This window comes from Corvus kubaryi, unplaced genomic scaffold, assembly GCF_017639235.1.
Source record: "Corvus kubaryi isolate FWS band 111438036 unplaced genomic scaffold, C.kubaryi_AGA036_p1.0 37391, whole genome shotgun sequence".
NCBI lineage: Eukaryota > Metazoa > Chordata > Aves > Passeriformes > Corvidae > Corvus > Corvus kubaryi.
In genome coordinates this window covers 9,150,285-9,178,222 of record NW_024581130.1, presented here as the reverse complement: position 1 = coordinate 9,178,222, position 27,938 = coordinate 9,150,285, and the positions used below count along the sequence as shown (strand labels likewise).

The 27,938-nt window shown below is 39.2% G+C and overlaps 1 protein-coding gene across 5 annotated transcripts in view; it reads left to right on the top strand.

The window, feature by feature from the left end:
* The window catches only part of EPHA3 (EPH receptor A3), a 186,284-nt gene that overhangs the window by 129,382 nt on the left and 28,964 nt on the right, over positions 1 to 27,938 (top strand). For 3 of the 5 annotated variants that reach the window (XM_042037906.1, XM_042037902.1, XM_042037904.1), the window contains exons 6-11: positions 6,317 to 6,441; positions 13,635 to 13,797; positions 15,328 to 15,430; positions 15,878 to 15,945; positions 19,542 to 19,667; positions 24,207 to 24,392. In XM_042037906.1, coding sequence (XP_041893840.1) covers positions 6,317 to 6,441; positions 13,635 to 13,797; positions 15,328 to 15,430; positions 15,878 to 15,945; positions 19,542 to 19,667; positions 24,207 to 24,392 — 771 coding nt within the window. The remainder of the gene's footprint in view (positions 1 to 6,316; positions 6,442 to 13,634; positions 13,798 to 15,327; positions 15,431 to 15,877; positions 15,946 to 19,541; positions 19,668 to 24,206; positions 24,393 to 27,938) is intronic. The other 2 variants (XM_042037903.1, XM_042037905.1) reach the window with 1 other exon arrangement.

Genomic DNA, 27,938 nt, shown 5'->3' with positions numbered 1-27,938 from the left:
ACACGTTCAGTGAAAAATAGGAACTATTGCAAAGCTCCCACCATCACCACCTCAACAGAGAGCAGAAAGAATAACATTTGTGTTGTGAGTACCTTTGGGATGAATTCTTATGAAAGCACATCCAGCATTTGTCTCCTCTCTGAAATAACAGCTGGGAATGCCACGGCACCATAATTTCCAGTTTCTGAAGTGAGTGCCTTGTGCAGCCTGATCCTTCCCAAATGGACGTGGCATTTCCATGACTTATTGTGCATGTGTTAAACACATGAGCAAATCAAACGTTCTGTTTGCTCTGGGGAAGGCATTTGCTATCTCTTTTAATAAAAAAGAGAAGCAAGAACACGATTGTGCTACACTTAATGACGTTTTCTTTTAATTTAGAATTTATTTGTAAAAGTGAGAAATGATCTCTGATAATCACTTGTCCAGTGACAGCTGCTGCCCAGAAGGTTGCCTTTCTCTGCAGTTGAGAGGGAAATCAAGCAGCTGCCTTTTGGTGTAATTCCTGCTGAAGCTGCTTGTTTCCCCCTTTCCAGTTCCCTGCAGTCTTTCTTCCACAGCACCTGTGAAATGCCTGCAGCCACTCTGGAGTTTGTAACCACAGGCTGGAGCCTTTTACAGATGCATTTGGGTACTTCTGCCATAATGCAGGCAGTCATCCATTAGAACAGCCATGAACAAACTGGTTTTTAATTTTTTTCTGTTTCTGGGAGAAATGTGCCCAGCTTTATTTCATCCAAAGGCAGCCTGCTTGTATTTGCCTCTGAAGTTTTGTCCTATTTCTTTCCTTCCACATTTTGATGTGTGATCTTGATAGCCACCTCCCAGAAACTGTGAGCCTTTTCACCCCCTTCCTTATGATTGAGTCCTGCTAGGATCCAGCCTGGGGCTGGTGTGAGGGGCATTTTGCTGGTGTGGGATGAGTGGAGTCCCTGATGCCTCGTTCCTGGCGATAGGGAAGGCACGTCACCTTCAGGCTGATGGTCACCTGGTGATGTTACAAGATCAGGTGACAGTTTACAGCCCAGGTCATAAAAATAGATTGAGCCTGCTCCAGCTCAAGGAAAAGGTGCAGGAGGACAAACACAGGCACTGTGCTGGTTTAACTACGTGTCCTGGAGATTAAAGGGCAAAGGACTGAGCCTGCACGCACCTTGAAGTGGTGTGGAATTGTATCTGGAGGAGCAGTGTATAGGATTTAGCAGGTTTCCAAAATGTTGTTAAAGTGGGACTGTTTCTTCCTCCTGCCTCCTGGGAGCCACCTGGGGACCTTCTTGGAATGTGCCTGTGGGATGGGGCTTGCTTGCTTCAGCACATCACTGCTCTTAATAGAGAAAGTGAATAGGAGTGCAGCCAGAGGAGGGCTAGAACAGGGCAGGTCCTGCTTTCTGTGAGCAGGCTTCTGTCATAAACCCCTTTACACTGATCCACAGAATAGATGCTGGAAATGTTAAAGAATCCAAGTACAAGCACAGCTGTTCATGTTAATGTGAGCATGCCATGGAGGTGTGACATCATTATACCGATTTGCAAGTCAGTACTTGCGACTCTGTTAGGAATTGAATGCTGATGGGCAGTGGAACTGATGGAGAAACCTAAAGTTCTCAAAACCCCCAGATGTTGGGTGGTTTTGCATAAATCAAAATGTGTGTGTGGAGCATTATGAGCAGTGCCAGACCCAGCCATGCACCAGGGTTGGTTCTCTCGTGTCCTGACACTGTGGGTGTGGGTCCAGTGTCCCAGAGAAACTGCCTCCAAGTGAGAGATCAGTTTGTTCATTCAAACACTGGTGTTTCTACTTTGGATTGTATGATAGTTTTGTGGTTTGTATGCTGGTCCTCTAAGACTGATTTAGGTTTGAGTCCCTGTGGATTCTACTGTCAGAGAACACAGATTTAATTTTCAGGTTATGATTTTTATTTACTGCTCTTGTTCCACATTACCTCCTAGGGGCTTCATAGACATAAAAGAAAATTTATAGGTTATATCAGATTACAGTATTTTGATTAGATAATAACAGCATCAGTTTTCTAAAGAAAGAAAAAGGAACAAGTTCATTTGTTCAGGAGGGCAGAAGTTGAAAATTGAGTAATACAGTCAATTCTGCTTGGTCACCATCTTTCAGCATAGTTTGGAACATCCTAGGCAAAGCATATTTTACTCTCGTTTGCAAGCAAAAGCTGGAAGTGAGCTGTGAGTCATTTTAGAATTAAATCCTTTCCTAAAATTTAATTTGTGGTCTCAAAGCCTAAGCCAGAAACAATAGGGCTCTAAATGTTTCAGCAGTTGTACACACGTGCCTTCCCAGAGTTAATACTGAGTTCTCCCTGTCACAGGACAGGGAATTTTCTTCTAGTGCATTTATACATCTGTAGGCCAGTCACATATGAAAACAATAACCAAGGAATAAGGAAAAAGTCAATAAGGAAATTTATATATAGCTGCTATTAAACTGGAGGAAAACAAATCATCTGTTGGGGTCAGTTTCAGTGGGAAATCAATTTGAGCAGAGTTTTATTGTCGTCTCTGCAGATCCTTCATGTTATTTGCTTGCACCTTTAATAGTCATGACTGAGGAGTTTTTTACACTTGAGCCTAAGCTCCCTGAATCATTGTGTTTGTTACCTTTTCAACATCCACATTCCCAGTTGTCACAAATGCTACCTAACAACACAGAGTGCTCAAAGTACATTTCCCCTCTTAACTCCAGGGAGTTTTCAAGGCTCCTATTAAGTGCTTAAAGCAGTTAGGCTGCAGTGCCAGACAAATTCTAACCATGTGATGTGTAAAAATGCCTCTCTGTGCATTGTATGGGACTCCTGAGACTAAAACTCTTCATGTATGTCCATACGAGCCTAAAGTTAATCATAAAAAGCCAGCTCTTATTCAAGTGAAGAAGTGACTACTAATACATTAATCAAAATATCGATAAAAATGGAAATACATAGAGGCATACAAGACATGGGATTAATTAAAAAAATCACTGAAACAGCATTAATTCATCTTCTTAGTCTAAAAAAGTATTAAGTTTCACCTTTGCATGCATGTTTTCTAAATGATAAACTAATTTAGCCTTTGCATTGCTAATGAGACTTCAATATAGTTTTTAAAACTTCAACTAATCCTAAAAAGCTTCATAATGGTCTCATTATTTGCTAACCTAGAACGCAAACTTTATTTTGTCAGTGGGAGCTGCAGATTTGAGGCAGAAATGTCATTTTAAATTTTCAGTTTAAGATAGAAAAATCATGGCGATTCAATGAAAAATGGCTGTTCTAAATATCACATATTTCTCTTTCTTTTTGTAGCCTGATTTTGAATTTGGTTTCATCCTACTGTGGTTATTTAATTCTTTTCAGGAAACTCTTGGTTCTCTCTTCCTCATGTGGAAGACTAAAGACTGCATTGCTGAGTATGATGATGCCTTCACTGTTAATTGCCTTTAACTTCGATTTTTCTCTCTGCTGGATTTTCAGACTCTTCCAATTAAATAGTAAAATACAGTAACCAAGTTGCTCTGGTATTACAAAATGGAAATTAAGGCTGACTTCTGCTTAGACACTATTTAGAACAGAGTTTATTAAGTTTTACAATGTATTCTGGGGATGCATACAAAAAGAAATTAATTAAATGGTCCAAATGTCAAATTATTTCTCCCAGCTACAACCCAGGCCTGGGTTGGGGCCATATTCAGATTACCTTAACTCTTACTGTATCTAAAATTCATTGATGGCAGTAGGTTTAAGCATAAACTTGGAAATTATCTCAACAAGATATTTCCTTTAATTGGGTTCAAGACTTGGAACACTTTCCAAACCCACCTATCCGACAGGTATAGCAAAAAAATCCTAAAAGAATGCATTAAAATTTAAAACTCTGACAGTCCAGCTTCTCAGTGACCAGCAAAGAAAGGTTATAAGCTGGGAATTTTTTCCATTTTATCTCAGCTTGGTGTGGAATTAAAGGAGGCTGAAACATTATGTTCCCCTGATTATTTATCTCCCCTCCCTCTGCCCTTGCAGTGGGATGCTGACTCTTCCAGACACTCTGGATGTCTCATTTCTGAGCAGCTTTGGGAACCCTAGGGATTAGGGAAGGTATATGAATGTTTTATGATGTTATTGATAACTGCAGAGCAGATGTTTTCTAATAAACTGCTGGGAGATAAGTTACTGGGAGCATCTGCAGAGATGTGTGCAAATGAGCTCAAAATAATTAATACTGCGTTAGAAGAAAGCTTTTGTTTTTTTTAAAGTATATCTGTATTGGAGCATGCAAGATTGTTTCAGCCTGCCCTGAGAATCTGTTAGAGCAAAATTACCATAATTTATTAGGGGAAAAGCTGCTTCTGTTAATCATATATTAATTATTCATAAAATCAGTATTAATTTTACCTTAATGGGAAGTGTTAACAGCTGGGTACTGGGCTTGACAATCTACTCACATACCAAGAAAAAAAATAAAATAAAATAAATAGCTTGACTTAAAAAGAAGACATAAAAATGACTTAGGAGAGCATAAAAGCAGCAAGTATGGATATATGAGTTCACATGGAGCTGGCTACAGCAGAGAAGTTCAGCCTGCTAAGCACTTTTGTGTTTTGGCTCTGGCACTGGTTTGTGGAATTCAAGTGGAATTGCTGAAGGATGTTTGTTGCACACAAATCCTGTCTACTTCCCCTAAATGCTTTTCACCTCCTTTTCACCAAGCATAGCTCTGGTGAGGCTGAGTAAAATAGACAGACTCTTTCACGTTCTACTTGAAGTAAGTAAACCTTACCAAAAAAAAAAAGCCCTACAGCAATTTATATTAGTAGTTTAAATACAGGATAAATTTGTCCTGCTGATGAAACAAAAATTGCAACTTTTTAATCTTTTGTGAACCATGTGAAATGTGAAAATGCTGTTCAGGGGATGTGTTCAGCCTGGAATGAACATGACATGACAAGGTGGATCCTCCACTCCATTAAAGGAGGATTTCACTACTTAGATTATGACTCAGGACTGGAAGGTATATTTTGCTGGAATGAATTTTCCAAAATTTATTTTAATTAAAACATTTCTTTTTTTCTTTTTTTTTCTTCTTTTTTTTCTCCCCTTTTTTTTTTTCTCCTGGCTATTGAAAGTTCCTTTGCAGAAATGAAAACCCAGACAGAAAGGGTACTGGCTAAAGCATGTAAATATGTAATGCCTGTAAAGTGCAGCTGGTTTTATATGAACAATAAAAGCTTCAGAGGATTCAGCTGATACTAAATTGCTGAGATAGCTCTAGAACCTTTTTATTAGGATAGCAAATGTTGAACTTATAAACACATTTTATTTACATGTTAAGATAAAAGGCTGTTTATTAGTAAAAGATTTTTTTTGAAATGGCAGTTACAACCTTCAGTGTGTGATCTGTAAGATATAATCTGATGAATTTTGGCCAAAATCATGGAAGAGAAGCATTTGAAGTGGGAAGCCAACCCAAAAGAAACAAAACAAAATAATTTTCAAAAAAGTTGCACGGCTTTTAGTGAGTCCAGGAAACCCAGACCTGGTCTTGGAACAACTTATGGATCTGGGTGGTCTAAAACTGGACCAGTGTTCAAGAATCTTAAGTAATTATGATTTTTTATGTGTTTGTTTAACATTGATATTATTTCCAAGTCGTGGGTGGTGGGTGAATCTGTGGCATGCAATCAGTTGTCACGCCTAACCCTGATCAATGCATGTAAAAAAAATACGTTATTTTACAGTTTAGATTTTTCTTTTTCATTCAAATTTCGTTTTCAAAGAAACGTGGTGAAGGAGAAGTGTGTATGGGAGCAATTTTAATCTGGAGAGCTTACCAAATCATGATGCCAAAGAGGCTGAATTGTGCTGATGGTTATTCCCAGCCATGAATACCAGGAGCTCCTTGTACTTAATGCATCCCAGCACCCTTTTAGACTTTCATATCAAAATGTTATCAGAGTTCTGCAGTCTGGTAATGATAATACCTCAGCATTATAACAAATAGGTAGTGCTGCTATGTTGCTCCGTATTTTCGTCCATTGAATGTATTTCATTGCTTATACTGTAGTAGCAGATCAAAACCATCTGCTGCCTTGCCACCAGTCCTCCAGTCGAGGAGAAAAATCTCAGCTCATTTTCCATGAGACCAGGGTGCTCCAAGGCATGAGTAGCACGGCTGCAGTCCAGCTGCTCGCTGTTGATGCGGGGCCAGACCTTTGCTCGGGAGTCGTTTAAATGGAAAGCGCGCTCTTTGCCAAGAACTGGAACGGAGATAAACTCGGTTTGCTTCTCTCCCTCCCCTCCCCCCCACCCCTCTGCAGCTCCATCCCCCATCACAGTCATAAGGAAGGACAGGACGTCCAGGAACAGCGTGTCCCTCTCTTGGCAAGAGCCCGAGCATCCCAACGGGATCATATTGGACTACGAGGTCAAATACTATGAAAAGGTGGGAAGATCAAAGGGGAGGGGTTTTCCTCAGCAGTACTGTGATGAAATCATTGCATCTTGCCCCTGTGTTAATGATTCAGAAACACTCAGGTTTACTCAGTCTGCCACAATGGCACTAAGTGTTGGAATTGCTCGATTTTTGGTAATGAGAACATCAGGAAATACAAAGTGAAATCATTGTGTTGTCTACCAAATTCGTCCCCAAGCACATCAGAACAAACACAAAGTAATGCAGTCAATACGTAATTCCTTTCTTTTCTTATTCTCCTGACTAAAATTTTCTTATTATGCTGTTCTATCATGCTGTCAGTGTTCATACATTTATCTATCAGCACCCATGTGCTGGTGCTTCCCTTTGGCACAAGCATCTTTTACATGAAAATTATTTGGAAAATGTTGGCTGATCTTCTGGGCTGCTTTGCACTGTGAAAGTTCTTTTTATTAATAACTGAATTCTTCATAAATTATAAGCAAATGACTACAAATGACAGAAAATCTGCCATGAAATATGTTCTGCTTTTTATTGACATTTTCTTTTATTTACAACTCTTTATTTATACATCCTCCTATAGTGATCTGTATTTAGAAAAAAAAAAAATTGTAATAGGAGCTTTTTAGGAGGTGTTGCTGGTAGAATTGAAAAGGTCCTAAATTGCTGTGGAGATTGAGAAGTGTGGTATTAGCCATTTTTTGATAGATCTATTTGATACATTGCTACTGACTTTAACAAACTTTGAATAAAATGCCAGAATTCTGGTTTAATTGAGCATTTGCTAACGCTCTTCATATCTAATAATCAGGCTTATATTTCATACATACCAGAGAAGATGTAGTGATAATATCCTCTAAGAAAATGTTGTTAAAATACTCTGTAAGTATTCAGTTAATCTTCAGAATTTTTTTTTTCATGGAGCTTTACAGTGGGACAGTGTGGTGCTGATAGTTCATGCCTGATCTTCAGCTGAAGAAAGAGGATCAGAAGGCTGTATGCTGAAAAGATTTCTCCCAAATTCATGTAATCTGATTTTGAGAAGAGTTTTTTGGTGAGAACTTGAACCTTCAAAAACCCTAGTGAAAATCTAAACATACCTCGTGCTAGTGATAAAGGGAGAAAAAGAAATCATCTGAAACATTTCAGCTCAGTCTCACATAATGGAGCAGCATTCTGTGGACTTCCACTCTTGGTTTTTTTTTTTTTCATTTCAGTGAGGACAGGATCAGTTTCAGATCCTGAGCCTGAGAAGCAAAGAAGAACCAGCTCACAGACCAGATTGTTTTGATTTGTACAACCTTAGTACAAAAAGGATGCACAAATTATTTCCGGTCTCTTACTTCCAAATTTCTTTTAAGGGAAGAGACACTTTTATTGGCTTTTAGCAAGGCTTGAAGTATACATTTACATCACAAAGAACCTACACCTGAAAGATGCCAGAACTTCAGCTTGCCTTGCACAGGCCAGGTTGTTTTTCCAGATGATCAACTTGTGCTTGATTTGAGACCTACCTCTGACTGCTCTTGCTGCCACTGGCCCTACCTTTGTTTTCCAAGAGCTGTGGCAGCTCCAGCTCCAGTCTCCCCAGGTGGAAGCCCTTGCCTGGGGAATTTTGTACCACAGGGTAAAGGCTGTGGCACACAGCTCTCTCTTCTGCATCTTGGAATTAGGGTGATGTTGTGGTTTAATCCCAGCTGGCAGCTAAACCCCGCGCAGCCACTCTCACTCCTGTCCCTGTGGGATGAGGAGAGAACTGTCAGAGTAAAAGTGATGAAGCTCATAGTTTGAGATAAGACACTTTACCAGGTAAAGCAAAACAAGGAATTCATTTGCCACTTCTCATGTTCAGCCATCCCCAGGAAAGAGAGCTCCATCACATGTAACAGGGACTTGGGAAGACAAGTGCCATCGCTCCAAATATCCCCCTCTTCCTTCTTCTTCCCAAGCTTTACATGCTGAGCATGGTGCCATGTGGGATGGGATGTTCTTGTGTTCAGCTGGAATCAACTGTTCTGGCTGTGTCACCTCCCAAATCCTTGTTCACCCCCAGCCTCCTCATTGGAAAGGTGTAAGAGGCCTTTGCACTGTCAGCACTGTTCAGCAATAATAAAAATATCTCTGTATTATCAAACCTGTCTGTTTTCAGCGCAATTCCCAAAGCCACAGCTAGCTGCTGTGAAGAAAATTAGTTCTACCCCAGCCAAAAACAGCACAGGTGATCTCTTGAGTTTTACTTGCTCCAAAGGGAGAGATTTTTTTCCCCGCTGTGTGCATTCAGTTAATTTTAATTAAATCACCAATAAGTTTTATTTGTGTTGGTTTGGGATGTTATGATCATCTTTCTACACCGAAATTGGGGTTTTCTGTTCAAGAAAACTGTCATCCCGTGCTGTTGTGTGCACAGACAGAGCATGCAGCTCCTATTCCCACTGGGTGTATCCACTCTCAGGGAGCAATTGGTTGTCATAAGACAGCTTTATAAGACAACCCGCGGTCTTAGGAGGCTGATCTTGCACATGTGTTTCTCCCCTTTGAAGTCTGTGATCAAGAGTTCATATGCACCAGACAGTTTTCTTAAACCAGGGAGCCAAGTGCTTGACAATGGGAGCCAGACCATTTAGAGCAAAAGGCTTTTAAAAAGCCAACCTTCTGGCACCAGCACTTTTAATGTGTGTCCTGCAGGCCCTTGGGGAGTCAGAGGCCTATTCCTCAGGGTTTATGAGGGGGAAAAAAATTTAAAAAACAAATCTGTTGTCAGGAGACTTGAATCTATGTATTTTTAAGCAAATTATAATAGGTTCAAAACTAATGCTGTGATAAACTTACCTGAGGCCAGAGCAGCTCATGTTGGATTGTTACTCTTCATTCCTCCACGAAACACCTTTGAAAGATGCTGCTTTTCAGTCTGAGATCTCTAAGCATGCTTCATTCCCTCCTCTTTTAAAAGGAGAGATTTCTTTTCAAACTGGTCCCTTCCATTTGCTTTCCTGCTTCAGAAATCGTCTTGGTTGTGCTCATCAGAAACCCCACCACTGTTAGATGGAAATAAACCCTTCGGAGTTAGCATATCTGAGTATTTCTCCTGGCAGTCATCTACCTGATTGCTGGTAGATGATTTATGTTGAGCCATCCTTTTTCATCCTGCTTGTTTTCAGCTGATATGTGTTTTGTCATCCCTTAGAAATTAAAAACCAGAGCATTAATAGAGCAATACAGGTCAGCCCAATTCTGTCATACCTCTTGTTTGTGACATTATTTTGCTAAGCTGTTCTTAAGGTATTTAGAATGTTACAAGAGATTTGGAATAAAAAATAGAATGTCATGTGTCCACATTATAATATCGTGTAGTTTTTCTAATTCATTATTGTCATAAAAATGTGTGGAATATATTCATTTTCCCAAGGGTAGTTAATTAACCCATTTATTTTGGGTTTTTTTCAGCAGTTATTGCCCTTGTGTAGCCAAAAGACCAGAGCTTTATATGTGTCTAAAGAAATTAGTAGCTACAGCTTTAGGAAACTATTCTAACTTTTTGGAATGAATCAGAATGGCTTGGACTGGAAAGGACGTTAAAATAATCTAGTTCCAACCCCCTGCTATAGGCAGGGATAATTTCCACTATCCCAGGTTGTCCAAAGCCCCATCCAGCCTGGCTTTGAACACTTCATAGCATTATGGACTGAGTTGCAGTTTTTCAGGAGCAGCGGTTGGAATAGAATTGTATTTTTTGTAAAAAATTTTAGAGCTTGATTATGAAGCCCCAATCAATACTTATTCAAAACATTTAAAAGAAAAAAAATCCTCTTTTAGAGGGAGACCGTATGGAATTTTTAGGCATTTCTTTTATGGTAAGGCATAACAGTTTATGTTGAGTTAATGGTACTAAATGACACCTCAGTTTAGTTCATCCATATAACGCTGTGCTGAATTTTAAGTGCCTCAGCCATCAAAGTGCATAAATAACAAAGCCATGTTGCTTTCTTGCACAAGTCCTATTCTGTTTCCTCCTTGTCCTTGTTCACATAATAATGTTCTCTTGAAGGAGTACATCATTTCATGTGAAGGTACAGAAAAAAGCCATCTCTTAAATACCACTCATAAACTATTAATTGTTTCAATTAAATATGTGGCTTTTGTTTCAATTAAATATGTGGCTTACAATTAAATTATGTGCACTTTATTTAGATGGAGTCTTCTGCAAACAGTGAGTGAAATTCAGCTGCAGTCTCACATTGCTAAAATAGATTTGCTTTGGTGTCATAGGAATTGTGTGATCAGTGGTTACAGCCAACACATAACTCTGCACTTTGTACTCTCTCTGAGGCTGAAAAAGTGCATTCAAATGCACCCTGTTGCTTTTAAACTCTTATTATTCTGGCTTTGAGTGCAGGTAGGCCATGAATACTCCACGAGACTTGGAGGAAATGTCATATCCATGAAGAGTTCACTTCTGGCAATAAGGGAAGCAGTATCAGGGCTGTGGCCTCCCAGAAATGTGTAGCCAGGTTTTGGCCTCTCAAGTGCACATGAAGCCAATGGAAAAAATATTTTTCCTTATATGATATAAATACTCTCTGGGCTTATCTGGAAAAGAACAGACCATTCTCCCTTACTGGTGCTGCCACTGTCAATTTAAAATGTCTCCAAAATATGTTTTTTGTAAAACAAAGTATAAAATTAGAAAATGTCACTTGCAAACGAGACACCAACAGTAGTGGGATTTGCTTCCCAGCAAAGATTGTGTCTGGTAAACTATGCAGAAATATTCAGGAAGAAATTGCTTTGTGCCTCCAAGTTCAAATTTATCCTCAGGCAGAGTGTTTGGTTAAAGTTCTGCTTGGCAAAGACTGGCTCTCCTTTTTGTGTATTCCTGCTTATGGTGCTGTATCTCTGAAGTTTTGCTTTATCCCCAAGAAAGATAAACTTGGGCTTTTATGTGGTGTTGCACTGATTTGATTACTAGTAACATAAAAAATGACTTACAAAATATGTGTGTAAAAAGCTTCCCATAAACTGAGATACCATTACATCCTCCATACCATTGTTTTAGAGGTTTATTTTCCAAGTTCCAATGTGGATTATTAACAGACAGGGCCATGACTGTATTTTCCCTTGCACGTATGTATCTGCACCAGAAGGAAATGTTTGCATTTCATAAAAGCAGCCTAAAGTGAGATCAAAATGAATGTCCAGTCATAGCATACACAAAAGATGTTGTGTTTTAAAGACAAGATTATTATGTCTTTGAAATTAAAATAGTTCCCTACATCCAACTGAATGACAAGATAAGGAAAGCCTGCAAATTATAGTGCTAGGCCTTTGTTGGTTTAAAAAATAAATAATTTTACACAAGCCTGTTAGCTCTTTAGAGTGTCTTCCTGTAAATTTGCTCCCCTGAATTTAGAACAGAGAACGATTTAGAGAAGTACAGGGAAACTCTGAGGAGGTCCAACGCTGATTTCCTTTCATTTTTACTGGGCAAAGAAAATGGGCCATGGTAAACATTTTTATGGTCATTCTTTGAAGACTGGGTCCAGCTCACCCTGTCTGAGGTTTGGATTCTGGATGGTAACTTTTAGGCACGGGCTTAGCTGCGTTTTCTGGTTGGTGTTTTTTGGTTTTTTGGTTTTTTGGTGTTTTTTTTTTTTTTTTTTTTGTTTGGTTTGTTTGGTTGGGGTTTTTTTGGTTTTTTTTTTCCTTTTTTTCTTTCTTTGTTTCCTTTCACTGTGCTTTCTCATGAGCATAATGTTGAATATTACGTGGAGATTCTGGCAATTCCCCTAACTATGGTGTAAATGTTTCTGTTGCTCTATATCAAAGACTGCCAAGAACAGGGCACTTAGGCTTCTTTAGCACACCAAAGTGAACAGTTTCTGATGTTCACCTACTAACCTAGAATATCCTGACTCTATTCCTGCAGACAGCACAGCAGAGTAAACACGCTAAAACAACTCCAGTCACTTGAACTTTACACGTGGAGGTGAAATGGCCTTGGCAGTGAGCGTGTTGAGTATTTTCCAACCCCTGTGCTCGTGCATTGGCACTCCAGTGTTGTCAGAGTTGAAATGTCAGCCCCTCACCAGCTAATGCAATGCCATAAAACATGATGAGAATTAGGTGAGATTCTCTGCATCCGACGTGCATTTGCTCGGTTTCTGCTTTCAACCCGGCAAAATTCAATGGGTGCAGTGTTTTGCAGAGTGTTCAAAGTAAAAGGACATCACATGAAACCCCCACCACCTCCAGAATAAAAAATGTTCATGGTGGGGAACCTAAACAATTGAGATTCTCACAATTTCCCACATGTGTGGCTGCTGGCCAAGAGGTTTTTTTCCTGAGACAGTTCCAGCTGCCATATTTAGGAAGCCAAAAATGCTCTTTTGGTACAAGATGGCTTTAGTAAAATAAGCACTACCTCAGGCTCCAAATGCATGCTTAAATGTTAAGATTATGTGCTTACAGGGGGACTGAGACATACTTTTTTCAGAGTTAGCTTTTCACATGGTGTGAAGTGTATCCAAACTTACCAAATTACAAACCAGTCCTCCTCTTATTTTATATAAAAAACGTTATGTCAGACTTAGGTGACTATTAAGCAGAGTGGGGTTATGAACGTAGTCCAGGACTGAGTTCAGGTTTTGTCCAAATGAGGATGGACACAACTATCTCATAGTTTTTATAGCATAGTAGAAAACCAGCTAAATCTGCCTCTTTTCTGAGCTGAGGAGCCCAAGTGGGGTTTCTCTTGACTGTTATAAAGGTAACCACTGTCTTGTAAAATGTGAGGCAGTAAAAACTGCATCCTGAAACAGCTCTGCACGGCCCTAAAATGTCTAAGTTGGCCTGTTGTGCACTTCCAGTTCAGTGCAGTAGGCAAACCTGATTTACGTTTTTTGAATAATCTTTTAATAATTTTCTTGTTGTATTACAGACCACGGACAAAATGTTGCAAAGCCATTTAATAAAATGTCATATACTCAGCGTGTCTAGTATTCAATTTACAGCACAATACCATAGAAAATCTGATGATTTAAGATATCTTGTTAAAAGATGATTGAAAATGAATGTTTGTACAAGCATTTGTCAGGCTATAAATATTAATTATGCCAGTCCTCTCCAGGATGTTTGTAGTAATTTAGTACCTATCGTTTCTGTTTTTTAGGGTGTGGTTTTAATCCGATCACTTCTTTTTTCAAAAGCAGGAACAAGAGACAAGCTATACTATTCTGAGAGCCAAGGGCACCAACGTTACCATCAGTGGCCTCAAGCCTGATACCACCTATGTCTTCCAAATCCGAGCCCGAACTGCAGCTGGATATGGGACAAGCAGCCGCAAGTTTGAGTTTGAAACCAGCCCAGACTGTATGTATTTGTTCAAAGGGTTTATACTGACATCCTACCCAGTTTCTGACTGATCTGAATGGTTGCTTTCACTCCTTCTCTAGCTGAGGAAACGTGTCTCATAACTATTTATGATGTGTCTTTCTTGGTAGCATTGCTGTATAACTTTATATTTTATCATTAAACTTGAAACAGGCTATAAAAGAGTATCCCATAACTATCACAGATGGTGTTTTGTTCCATTCCTTGCCCTGCTTCTACCTCAGGCCAGAATCGATGCCTTGCTAGGCCATGGCTCTTGCTGAGGGAGGATGTTTGATAGGAAAACAAAGAGTAGTGTCAAGCAAATTTTTCACTTGGCTTCCATGTATATTTGAGATATTTTATGTATTTCATCCCCACTTCTTCCTTCTCCACCCCAGCTCTTATTGTGAAAGGCAAACAAGCTTCCTGTTTAAAAAACAGAGTTACAAATTGCTGTTATGGTGACTTGGCATACTAGTTGAAACTAGAGCTCAAGGTAGGACAATTATAACAAGGAGAAAAAAATCAGTTGCAGAAATAAAAAAATTAGCAATTTAGAGGTAAATGAGTTTTCTCTGCAAAGTAATGTTACCAAAAGAAGGGGAAAAAGAAAAAGTAGAAATGTGGAAGGAGACATTGGTGCACATCTCAATAATGAGTGTACAAATTACACAGATGACCAACAAATGGCATAAGTTTGTTCCTGTGCCAAGTTATCACAACTGAGTGCAGTTGCAGGTGTGTAATAGGTGGAGATGGGAATGATGTGACCCTAAACAGAAGCTCTCTAACCTGTGTGAGCCAGGAGTGGTAGCTCTCAGCTTGGTTTGGACAGCTGACTTAAAGCACAGTGCTGAGGAGTTCAGTCCTGCTGTGTTCAGGGAAGCTCAGGAGGTCTCTGCTGGAAACTGGTCCTCACACCAAAGGTCTAAAGTCATCCTGTCATTATAGAACAGTCTAAAGCTCCATGCTTAGGGACCACAGGGGGATACCCAACATAAGGCAGAAAACAGCCCTTATTTTCCCTGTAGACATCTGTGTCTGCATGCCCTGGCTTTCCACAACCTTCATGTGGATATTGTCAGGCTTAACTGGGAAACTCAGCTCCTAAAAGCACTTTCCATCATACAGAAGGGAAAGTGAAGGTGATGATTATGGGATTTCTTGCCAAGGAAAAGTTCCTTACTGAGCATGACACAAAGTATGTATGGCATACACGACATGTGTACTACTTAAGTATATGTTTGTATATAAGTATCAGTTTGCCAGCAGGTTGCTACAATTAGCAAGAGTAAAAATTAAGAGTAGCAGAAACAACTTTGGTAAATTGGCAAAGATGGCTGTAGTCTTATGTTTTCTTCCCTTGTATTTATTTGCTTGATGAAAAATTCTGTACTGGATTAAATACTGCCAGGACACCAAATGCTATATAATGATGTCTGTCCCCTTTATGCATGTCAGTTGTGATATCATCAGTGTGATGTGCGTGTGTAAGGTTATTTATATATTTTTGTGTTGACTTTGCAGCGTTCTCCATCTCCAGTGAGAACAGCCAGGTGGTGATGATTGCCATTTCAGCAGCAGTGGCCATCATTCTCCTCACAGTGGTGGTGTACATCTTGATTGGGAGGTGAGTCTGGTGTCTGATCTGCACATTTTCTCCTGTTTCCACGTCCCAGAGGAGCCCTGATGACTGTGGCACGTCGGGTGTTGTGGTGTGGCTGGTTTTCAATCCTTTGTCTGCTGCCCGGGAGCTCCAAACACTGCCTCACAGTCAGTAATGAGCCCGCTAACGTTAGCAGCCCAAATCATGCAGCAGTTGTTAAAAAATGCTATAAACACATTCTCAGGCAATTGTAAAATTAAACTGTAGGGGTCAAAAATCAACAAATCCTCTCATTAGCCAATTTCCTCAAATTCCCTGAGAACATCACATGCCTCTATAGGGCACAGAGAATGTAAATATCATTAAACTTTCAAACAGGCATTTAATTGTGCAGGGAGAACATTTTATTCTGTTTCCACCTGCAGTTAACACATAAAATTCTCTATATTTTTTTTTCTCTGTTGCTTGTAGATTCTGTGGATACAAGAAGTCTAAACATGGCACTGATGAGAAAAGGCTGCATTTTGGGAACGGCCATTGTAAGTTACTGATGCCTTATTTTAATGCTTCCAGAACTGTTGAATTCATCCCCTAGGTAACTGATATTTTTCAATTAAAAAAAAAAAGAGAGCCATACCTCACTTAAACCAAGGTGAAATTAGGAAGAGAATTATCCCTTCTCTTGTGGGTAAGGAGATTTTCCCTGAACAATTATTCTTTGTTTCAACTTCTTTCATCTGTGTTCAGGTTAGTAATGAGCAAAACATCGCTGTCTATGTTCGAACAATGCATGTGGTTGGAATTGTGATATTGGTTCTGCTGTGCATCACTGAAATCCAGAGTGTAACTGCAACTTCCTCATCATGTAAAGTCTAAGAAATATATACTTTTTTTTTCCCCAAAGCAAAATATAAATCAATTAAACCTGTCTTGATGAACACTAAAGGAACTGTGAAAATTGTTTGCTTGACAAAGTTCACCTACAAATAATGGTAATAATCTGATCCTGGATCCTCTCTGCAATGTGCATAACTATGTTACACTTTTCCACAGCAGAGCTGTGGATCCTGAAGATTGGATCACACCCATACACCCTTTAAAACAGGAATAAATTAGTTTTGGAGCCGGAGAAGCTGAGGGGAAAAGAAGGAGATAGCCTAATTCCTGAATGGGGGGATTACTTGTTTGGTTTTTTTTAAATCATTGTACTTTGGATTTTTATATCCTTACAGGCAAAGATAATGCCTCTCTTAGACACCAAGACCAGAATAATTTTTTTCACCCACATAATTCTTGATATTAGTAAGGATTTGTTAAATAAGAAGCAGTAGTTCATCTTTGCAACTGTTTCAGCTCCAGATGAGTGTCGTGCTGCACCGTGTAAACCATGTTGAACCAGATATTTGTGCTGCTTAGCATGTTGTAATGTTAATATATGTGGGGGTTTTTTGCACACAACATTGGCACTCTGCTAGTTGCAAGGAAAGAGCTGCTGGTACCATAATCAGGTGCCTCCTCCCCAAATATAAAAGATCTAACATTTTAATGAGGGATTTTCCAGCAGTAGCTGGAAATTAGAACTGCTTCCCAATCCTCGTGACAATGGAATAACTGTTCTCTGACTGTTCAAATTATTATTATTTTAAGTTCCCAGCCCCTCCTTATCTCCAGAGAGCCAAGAGCATGAATATCCACAGTTTCTGCCTCCTTCCCCAGCACTGTCAGGGGATACACAAGCTGTAGCAGTGGGTTTGCTTCGTGCAGCCCAACAACTGCAAACCAACTATTCTCAAAAAAATCTCTACGGTTACATGTGGCCCATAGAATTAATGCTTCATCATCCAAATTTAATGAGGTTATAAAATAAAAGCAGCCAGTAAAATAAGTGTCACAGACAAATAACAGGTCAGAATTTGCTCTCCTTACTCCCACACAATGGAAAGTTGCAATCACTATTCTTAAACATGTCGGTGCTGTTAAATTCCTGTGGATTAAATTGCTTTTAATTTGACTTTAGATATTTATGTACTGTTTTCTGAGTAGTGCCATGCTGATTCACTGTGCAGTAAGAACAGAGCCAATCATGGGCCTGGTACTTCTGTTAGAAGTTCTTAAAAATTAGTTATTTTAGATTTTGCAGATATTTATCTGTTAGAATTTGTAAGTGCATACGTGTGTGGCTGTTGAAACTTTTAATCTACCAAATTGCGGTCTTTCCCAAAAAATAACAAAATTGCTCCTATGAACTAAAATAGGATAAAGTAACTTCCATGGCTGTCGTAAACTTTCAGCATCTTAAATACAGCAGCTGGTTTATTTCAGTCAGTTTACTCTGAATTACTTTTAAAAAGGCTCCAGCCATGAACTATTCCCTGCAGCCTTATTACAAATCCTATAATATTACTTCAAAGGAACAAAAATGTTTCACCTCCTGAGATCCTCTCCCTTTGCCTTCTCTGGCCCTTCTCTGGCAGGGCCTTTTTTATTTTTTTGCTACCTTTAGGGCAATTTGTGCTGTTAAAATGAAAATGTAAATTATTATGTTTGCACAGAATGAGCTGTAAAGTAGTGCAGCTTAACACATGTGCACGTGTTTATTATCTGTATTTCATGACAGAACCCAGTTCCTACACAGGCTGCCCTTAATTATTGGTGTGAAGGGATTATTCTCCTTGCAGCCACCATCACCTGATCTCGGGAACCTCTGGGGTCAGCATTAAAAATCCGAAGCCCAAAACCCCACAGTGCAGAAGCTTTTAATTGTTATTTTTATTGGGGATATGGGGGGGCCTGTAATGTGCATTCAGCATGGATGGAAAGGAGCATTTACAAGATTTTTAACCAACGGCAATATACAGCCAATTACTTTTTGTTTTACTTGCAGGTAATTCTGTACTCATCAGGCTCTTGAAGGAAACACAGTCGGCCTTTAACGCTGTGCACACACAGCCCTTGTGTTGAGAGCATGGCTCTTGCTTTGCATTGTTTTCAAGGCAATTAGCTTGGGAACTCAGTTTTATCCTGTTCTTGTCAATTCTGAGGCAAATAAATCTCCATAAAATTGATTTTTTTTTCCTTTTTTATGTACGGTTTGCATTGTTTGATATGTGCTCTCATGGTCCAAAGGTATTTTTTCCCATCTGTGCAACCCCAGCAAAAAAAGGTTTAACTGTTTTAGCGCAGTGAAAAAATTGCTGCAGTATAATAATGCTAAGCTGGAAAGGATATTCCTGAGTGGGTTAAAGCAGTGTTTGTAGAAGGAGTTAATATTTTTTACAAGACCAACTGGTACAGTTAGGGAAAGCTGGAATACATGTCTGGGAATGTAGGGTTTGTGTCAGAAGCAGAAAACTTCAAGCTGGGTATTTCACTTTTTGTTAATAAAATATATTCCTGTTGTAAAATGAATACAGAGGCAGGAACAGAAAGTACTGGGTGCAAACACAGGCAAGGCTTTGAGCTGGGGAGGGGGAATGAGGCTGTGCTTTGCCTTCAGCATTTTTGTTGGAGGCAAAGGTTGGGAATGATCTCTTCCAGCAATCCCTAGCCAGGAAACTGTAGAGGGGGCCAAAATAGTAACATGGGTGTAAGGGGAACAGAGCTCTAGAACCAGTTTTTATTAAGAACAATTGTCTACCATCCTTGTATGTTCTGGTAGAGGGATTGAGGCAGGGATGCATTTTTTCATGTATAAGTTTCTTATTATGCATCTTGTTGATGGACTTGGGGAAAAAAAGTTGGAGTTAATCGGCTTTCTTAGTGTATTCCTAAGAACTTTTCAGGCTGACTGTAGCAACACATTTTGTTCCTCGCCCCTTTGTTGTTACTTTGGAAGGGTCAGTATAAGGCAGCATCTAAACGTAGCAGCCTGGGAGGGGTGAGTGGTATTTTAATATTTGAAAAGCAGTTAAATACTACATGTGCAGATACTTGAAATGGGTTGTCAAGACTTCTCTGCAGTACATCAGTGTCTGGTTTCACTCTGTACAAAGGTTCTGAAGACCTGTAAAAACCAGTTTGATTTGAAGAGTACCTTTTCCTTCTGTTGATTTGTTTTCTATTGTCTCGTAAGTTTTCTTTAGAAGGATTACTCAAGCCTAAGTAACATTTTCTCTCTGAATATGTTTTTACACAGTAAAACTCCCAGGCCTGAGGACTTACGTAGATCCACACACATATGAGGATCCCAACCAAGCTGTGCATGAATTTGCCAAGGAACTGGATGCTTCCAATATATCCATTGATAAAGTAGTTGGAGCAGGTAATGACCACCAGATATGTTGAACTAAAGATGGCTTTTTCCTGTAAATGCTGTTTTATATCTTTGGGTTCATAGTTGTGACTGGAAAGAAAATGTTCTAGAAAGTCTTCAAATTGGTAGGTCATATTTACAGCTGATTTCAGTACGGAGTTAAGGGCACACAACATTATATTTCTTTTTTTCCTCAAAGAAAGCAGACAGCAAGACAGTTTTTCAAAGGACACCAAGCCCATAGTTGAGTGCACCACTGTTGGAAGGGTCATTCAGCCTCACTTCTATGTTTCTCTTTAAAACGTGTCAGCGCAGCACAGAGAATGTTATCAGCTGTGAAGATGTTTTTTTCTTTTTCTTTTTTTCCCCCATAAAAGGGCTCTTGACTATTGTGCCTTGAGTGAAACCACAAACTCATTTCATACCAGTCACCACGCATCCATCAGACTGCAGTGACCTTTGGTCGTTGGATTGATTTTGGTCACTGCTTTGGATTTGAATTATCGATTTAGGAGGAGAGGGTTGTCTGTCCAATAACTGACTGTCTGAGCCATACAGGTGCCACAAATTGTTGGATTTACAGGAAACAAGCTGGTGAAATGATCAGATTTTGTAACAGAGGAGCCAGATTTCAGAAAGTCCCATTACCCTGAGTGTTGCAATGCAGCATGTAGCTCCTGAGAGGATGTGTGCTTCCTCCCTCAAGTGAAGTGGCAGATTGTCTCATTGAGCCAGAAGATCATGGAGTGTTACCTTTCCTCCTATATTAAAGCATTTATGAGGAGTACTATTGATTTTTAATCCATTGAAAAATACTTGTTCCTTTACTGTTGATTGGTTTAGCTTCTCTCTAAATACACGGTTTCAATTAAAACCATGAGATGTGAGAGGCAGACTTCGAGTGCACAGCAAAAGATTTTCAACTGGAAAAAGTGTAGAACCCAAGCTACTGTACTCAGTGCACCTCCTGAATCACCCAGCAAAAAAAAAGGAACTGTTTTCATCTTGTCCGACTGAAGCTACTCAGCTTTTTTTAGTTGAAGTTTTTTTATGGACAGGTAGAATCTGTGTTCCTTGCTGGTTTTAATTTTGCCCCACAAGAGTGCACTGTTCTCCATCATCTTCAGTCAAGGCAGCAAAAGTCTGCTTACTGCACGTAATAGGGAATTAGTGTGGGCATGGAGAAGGAGGATACTCAAAATTTAAGTCCAGGGACAATGTGTTTGTTTCCTTGTAAGACTTTCAGGAGCCCTTGTTTGCAAGTTGAAGCTTTCTAAATTTGGGCTGTATGCAGTATATGAATCTAGAAAAGAACTTCCTAAGGATCATGCCATGTTTTACAGCTTGGTTGTTCTGACCTATTTTTAGTCAAGATACACGTTAGAATAAGAGGTAATCCAAAGTTTGTCAAATATGGCCTCTGAAAACAGAGGAAGAGTTTTTTGAGAGGCTCCAAAAAAGGACTATGTCCTAAAGGAGTCAGGTGTTTTAAAAGAAAGTCTTTCTGTTCCACTGCAGTGAAAATCACAGGTTATTCTGAGTTGGAAGGGACCCCCACAGATCATGGAGTCTAGCTCTTAAGTGAATGGTCCACACAGGGATTGAACCTGGACCTTGGCATTATCAGTACCCTGCTCAAACCAACAGAGCTAAGTGGCAGAGGGTTCCTGCAAACTTTTTGCATTAAACCTTGGGCTCAAGAGATCATAACACCTTTTTCTGGGCACCATAACTCAATTCACGTATCCTGAAGTACATCAGGCATTACAGTTAACATTTCCTCTTAGCTGTTGCTTGAGATGCCAACAGGAGGAGCCAGGAGGGGAAGAACAGATGAAAATCAGGCCACAGAGAGCTGGGAGCTTCCAAACTGGGTTTGTGGCATCACTTTACACTGCTATCACTCTCAGCACGTGGTGGCTTTTACATTCAGAGTGCCTCTGAGGCAACTTCTTCAGGAACACTTCTCCCCAAAACCAGAAAGGCATTTCCTGCCTCTTACTGAGTCAATGACTTACTTGAGTGAATGGCTTGGTCTCTTCCTGCCCTTGTCCTTTGCAAGGCAAGTGTGAATGAAATTATGAAAAAGACAGGGATTTGAGAAGAAGGGATTCATTTAACTGCCTTGAAGTGTGACGTAAGTAATGAGGCCTTCAAGTCAGGCAAGCAGTCTCAATATTCTGAAGTACACCAAGCAGTTTTTCACAGCTTTTGCCAGGAGTCTCTGAGAAGAGAGGGGCTTTCAGAGCTTACATAGCTTTGAAAACATGCAATGCAATAAGGAAATATTCTTGTCCAAAAGAACCTCAAGAAAAACACAAGGGATTTTAGTGGGAGGCTAAGCATAGGAAAATTGAGGTCAGGAGCCACTTTTTCAGATTTTTCTTTACACTAATTCTTTCTTTTAAAATAACTCACTTATTTTTATGGATTCAGTTCAACAAACCACTTCAGAAGTTTAAATCCAACTGGGCAGTAGGAGAACACTACAGAAAGTACTTTCTTGATTTGGGGTAGATTTAACTGTATGCTTTGCTGAACAAGAAAGCATTTGCTTTTCTTTTGAAGTTGAAATACACTTGTAGCATAACATCTTGTCAATCAAAGTATTGCCAAAATTCAGGACCTACCTGTCCATGAACTTATTGTGAAGGTTTGCAGTGTCTCAGTGAGGGCTAGAACATTGCTGATGTTCCCAAGGTTTATGAAATGTTGAGCTTTGGTGCCTCTCCAAATCTGAGGGAGTTGTGTGCACAACAGTACAATCATGATTTAAAAGTAAAGGGAGGAGCTGATTTCACAGAATCTTTGTTTACTAATCCCCTGAGTCTAAATGCACAGCAAATACCATCCCCTGATGTACTAAATAGCCTACATAAAAAGAATTTAGGATTTTGAAGAGAGATCTTTGCATCATGAACAGCCCTCCTAAATAATCCTTATCAGCTTTTCATGTGGGAATAGACACACCAGTCTGCAGGGCAGGTTATACAGTCTTTGTGTGTGTGACATAATTAAAAATAAACACCTCAGGAAGGCTTTGCATGAAAAGCCATCATCCTCGTATCTTACAATCAGTGCCAGGTGCTCCACTCAAACACAAGTCTTTATTCCTCCTAAATAGTGTCGATCCAATCAATTTCTTAATGGGACCATATAATAATAATTTGCAGGAAAAATTGTAGTATTGCTGCATGGGTCACTATGGGTGTTGACCATGTAGATGTATTTAGCATCCATGCTGCTCTGGATATAAATAATCATAGGTTAATGTTACTGGGATGCCTGGGGAGCTCTTTCCAATGAAATAATTTCCAAGAAGGTAAACCTGCTTTATATCCATAGACAACAGCAAACTTCATTGCTAGAAAGAGCCCAAGTTTTATTCTCTTGCAGCATCCGCTGGCCTTGAGGTACTTTTGGAATCTGATTAATCACTCAAGTTCTGAATTGTGGCTAAATGGGACTGTGTTGATGGACATTAACCATAACCTTTTCCTTCCCAGAAGTTAAACAAATATCAGATACATGATTCCAGCTTGAAAATGAAGGATTGATTGCTGGGCTGCTGGCTGAAATCATAGCTAAAGTCTCCATTGACAGTAACTGTAGAATAGTTCTGAGAGCTTAGCTTGTTATAGCTTTTTGGACCATTAAAACATCAAGAAAATGGAGCTGGAAGCTGGGCACTACAAGATTTATTTCAAGCATTTTTTTCCCCTTCCTTCTGTTCTCAAGATGTGCTTTGGTCTTCCTATTTTGTGGTGCTCTGACAGTATTGAGCTGGGGTTGGTGTTTGAACTCTTAGTAGTCATTTGGGCTTGCAGAAGTTGAATGCTTTTAATTAAGTTTGAAAAGAACTAAACTCTCATTAGTTACTAGTGATAGCTTTTAAAGTTTGTTTTCTGAGCTGCTGCATGTCTTGGCAGCCTGAAATACAAACAGTGTTAGAATCAGAGGATGTAATGTCAGTGCTTTTTAGCAATGTGAATGTACATAAAGATATATCTTCCTTTTAGTGGTTATTACCTTGATAGTACAATTCTATGCCTAGAGGATGAAGCAGCTGGTGATAAGATATGGTGACATTCATTTCTATGTTGTTGACTCAAATCCAGCCTGGGTTAGTAAAAGAGAAAGGTCATTGCCCTACCACACATTTATTCAGGGTCTTTTTTGATTAACTTGGCTGTCTAAAAACAAAACTTGGAAAATACAGCTGAAAAGGGGCTTTGAAATCAGTTGCTGCTCAAATATTAACTTATTTTATTAACATACTGGAACTTCCTTATGTGATTTGTGTAAAAATTAGTTAACTGAAAAAATTTTCAAGTGAGATGTCTTCTTCCAACAGTTTTCTACACATTTAATACTTCCTCTTTTGAATGCTAAGATGATTTTCCTTGTGCTCTGCTCTTGCATATTGCAAAAGGTTAAACCAGAATACACCACACTCCAGGGGCTTTTTTGAGTGCTGATTCTTCTTTCTTGAATCCCTACGAAATAACCACATTTCAGCGTTTGTCCCTTTTCCACTCTTTTTTTCAGGGGAGTTTGGAGAAGTTTGCAGTGGACGCCTGAAGCTGCCTTCTAAAAAGGAAATTTCTGTGGCCATCAAAACCCTGAAAGTTGGCTACACAGAAAAGCAGAGGAGGGACTTCCTGGGAGAAGCAAGCATCATGGGCCAGTTTGACCACCCCAACATCATCCGACTGGAGGGAGTCGTCACTAAAAGTAAGATATGACAGGGACATCTGTGCATGGAAATGTCATGGAGGAACCTTCCAGGCTAAATAATTCTCTGATTTGCTGATGATTCAAAGGAGAGCAAAAGTGAATTATAAATTAAGTAATCCAGGTTTATGCTCTGCAAAAGCTCAATAATAAATTGGCACCTTTAATAAACTCCAGAGCTACAAATTGCTCCACTGGCCAAGAGGCACTGGGTGATAATCTGGTAGGAGTCATGGAGTCTGATGTGCTGAGGCTTCTTAATTGCACTGAATTGCACTGTGTTCTGCTTTCAACTGAATCATTAGATTTGTCATTAGCACTAATTAATGAACAGCCTACCTGGTACAACAACTGGTTCTAGTGAATTATTAAATAAGACCAAATTTTTTGCCTACATAGTTTTCATGCAGGTGAAATACTCCATGGGATATTCAGTATGTAGCAGCATGAGGCATTTTAAAGGTCCAGAATTCCAGAATTCACACATCTTGGTAAAAATATTGAAAAAAAAGTCTTGAGGATTTAATCTTTCAGCAGTAAAACTAATTTTATTTCTGTGATTTTATATATATTTACTTAAATGCATTTTCTAAATCTGACTTTGGGTGCTTTTGTTATGGGTTTGGTTGGTTTTTCTTTTCTTTTTTTTTTTGTTAAAGCATATTCTTGGTCTTTGTTTATGATAACAAATCACCTTCTCCTTTTGAGACCAAAAAAATTAACTGAAACCTCCATGTACATGTGGTACCTTCCTGGAAAAGTAATATATTTCAACAACCCTCTTCAGCTACACTTTCTTATATTTCCACAGCAGAATGAAGTGATAAATTTAGTAATCAAATTTATCTAGCTACATTAGTTTTTAAGTGGGAGATCAGTAAGATTTTATATGAGGCAATCAAAAAAAAAAAAAAATCAGGAATGCTCCAAGATTTTTCAGGGGAGTGGAAAAAATTGGTAGGATATTTTCTTGTTCATCCTAGAGGACCCTGCTGGAGAAGCAGCTCTTTGCCATTTCAGTGATCAGCTTGGAATTTGCTGAGGATGTTTCCAGTTTAACTGGATAGAAACATACCAAATACTTTGGGTTTAAGTAGATGGTTTAAGAATTTTGTTTTTTTAAATTGTGTGACTAAGGGTTCACAAACATATGTCTGAAAAAATTTCATAGCACACTGCAGGACAGTGTAAGAAATTAAAACCCCACCAGAATATGTCTAAAAGTCGCTAGTGAAAGGTATGTAAAACACTGTATGTTATGAAGACACATAATTATAATAATAATAATGCCTTCTCCATGTGTGATTCATGAAAATCTATTTTGCTGATTTCAATAACAAAGAAATGATTGTTTTTCTTGGGTCTCACAGTCCCATTAGGAAAGGTCTGCCTGCATAAATCGAGGTTTATCTCCTGCCTTGTAGTGACACACACTTTGTACAGTCAGAGTAAAGATTTGCAGTCACAAAATCACATGAAATGCCAGCATCAGTCTGCACACAGCTGAGCTAAATCTATTTTGTTATATTTTGTATTCCTGGAGCACGTGAGACAATAAATTAATTGCTGTACTTGCAGGAATTTGCGCATTGCTCTTGCCATGTGCATTACTAAGTCTCTCTGTATTCTGTATAAGTGACTTCTTTGAGTTTGCTGCTCAGGTGTATTCACACCTCTACTGTCTGCTTTTAGGGGCTGGAGGGAGGTCAGGTGAGCCAGCTGCCCATCAGGTCGGTGTATGAGAGAACAAACTCTGAATATTCCCAGCTGAAGGCAATAAAAGCCTCAGGGGTTCAACACCCTCTCCAGATAGCTCCAACACAGGAATTGAGAAATCTGCTCTGGAGCTATTTGTCTCCATTTTACTGGGCAAAAGTACATGGCCCAAAGTAAATAAACTAGGAAATATAATCATTTGTTTTATTTAATATTCTACAGGGTGATAGAAGGACAAGAAGCTTTTGGGTTTGTGGGTTTTTGTGTTTGCTTTGTTTTTTTTTAACAAATCAATCACCACCTCAGGCTTCCAGCCTTGCTCCAGTGCAGAGTTGTTCCTCTGCTCCTCATGGATTTCTGTCCTGCTTTTCCCAGCTGCTGCCCTACCCTTCTGGGCACACTATAGGCAGCAATCTTAATAACCAGCATGCATGTTCTGCTTAGTTTACTAATAATTTACAGCAATTTGTAGCCTGTTATTATAATAAACCTGGGCAACACTGTTGACACAACTTGTTATCATTTATAAATGGCCATGCTTTGATAAATGGATGCAGGGGGTTCTTTTAAAACTTCAGAGCATGTGCTTCTTGTTATGGGCACGTTTCCAACAGAATGAGAGTGAGACCCTGCACTTAAGGTAAGGAAGGCAGGAAGATGCTGCTGTAATAATTTGGAAGACATATTTCTTACTCTAATTTAAGTTCTTCTGATAAGTCTTGTAAAATTGCCTGAGTCTGTACAGAAGCCAGGCACTTGTCTCTTGGATTCAAAGTGCATGGCAAAGCACATGGATTTATCATAGAAAGTTTTTGATAGCTCTGTACTTGAAAGGTCCAGCAGCATCTTGTGTGTGTTACCAGAAATCCCTTCGTATTCATGTTACACACAGAATGTAATTAGGGTACTTTATCTGTGTATTTCTTGCTAACAAGACTAAGCATAAATAGAGGTTTTTCAAGCTTTTCCATTGTTAGATCTTGTGTCTGTATCATCTCCTGTATCATTCAATATTATTATTGTGCATACAGTATTTCCTCCTGGTCTTTGGATGACAGTCAATTACTCATTAGTGTGACTCCCACAGTGTAACACACCGTTTTTGCCACAGAAAGAAGACATTTGAAGCCATTAATGCATAATTTTCTTCTCATACTAAACTCATTCTTTGAAATTACTATTTCTCTTCTAAGATTTCCATTTGGTAGAAGCTGTATTTTTTTGAAAAGCAAACAAAAAAGGAGTTGTTACCATTTACTTGGCTTTTTTAATGACTTTCTTGTTCTTAATTAAACCAGGTGCCTTTATCAAGCCCCATGCTGTTCAATTTTAAAAGCTAAAATTTCACCGTGCCCACTATACAATATGCAGGCCTTCGTCCTACTTTTATGGTCAAATGCCTTCCTGCATTTTATATGCAATAATAATTCATCTCCCTAAATAACTTCATGCTCTTACCCAACTTTACCACAAAGAGAAAAGAAGCAAAGCTTTAGTAAATATTATGAAATAATAAAATCCATATGATGGTAAAATACTCGCAGGGCAATGACCTTGGTCTGAAAACTTCACCATCATCACGTTAATTTTTGCATTCGTTTCTCTCCAGCATGTCAGAGCTGCATATAAAATCTTGGTTGTGTCACAAAATACTCTGGGGTGGAAGGAATGGTTTCAAGAACTGGGCTGAATATGTGTGGATGAGTTTTGGATGATATTAAAGGCTTTTCAAGGGCTGTTTCCTTAGAGTTTGCTTTTGCCCCGTGAGTGCAGCATGTTCAGGTCCCAGCTGTGTCCAGGTTTGTGCTGTCGGTGATCCCAGCAGAGAGG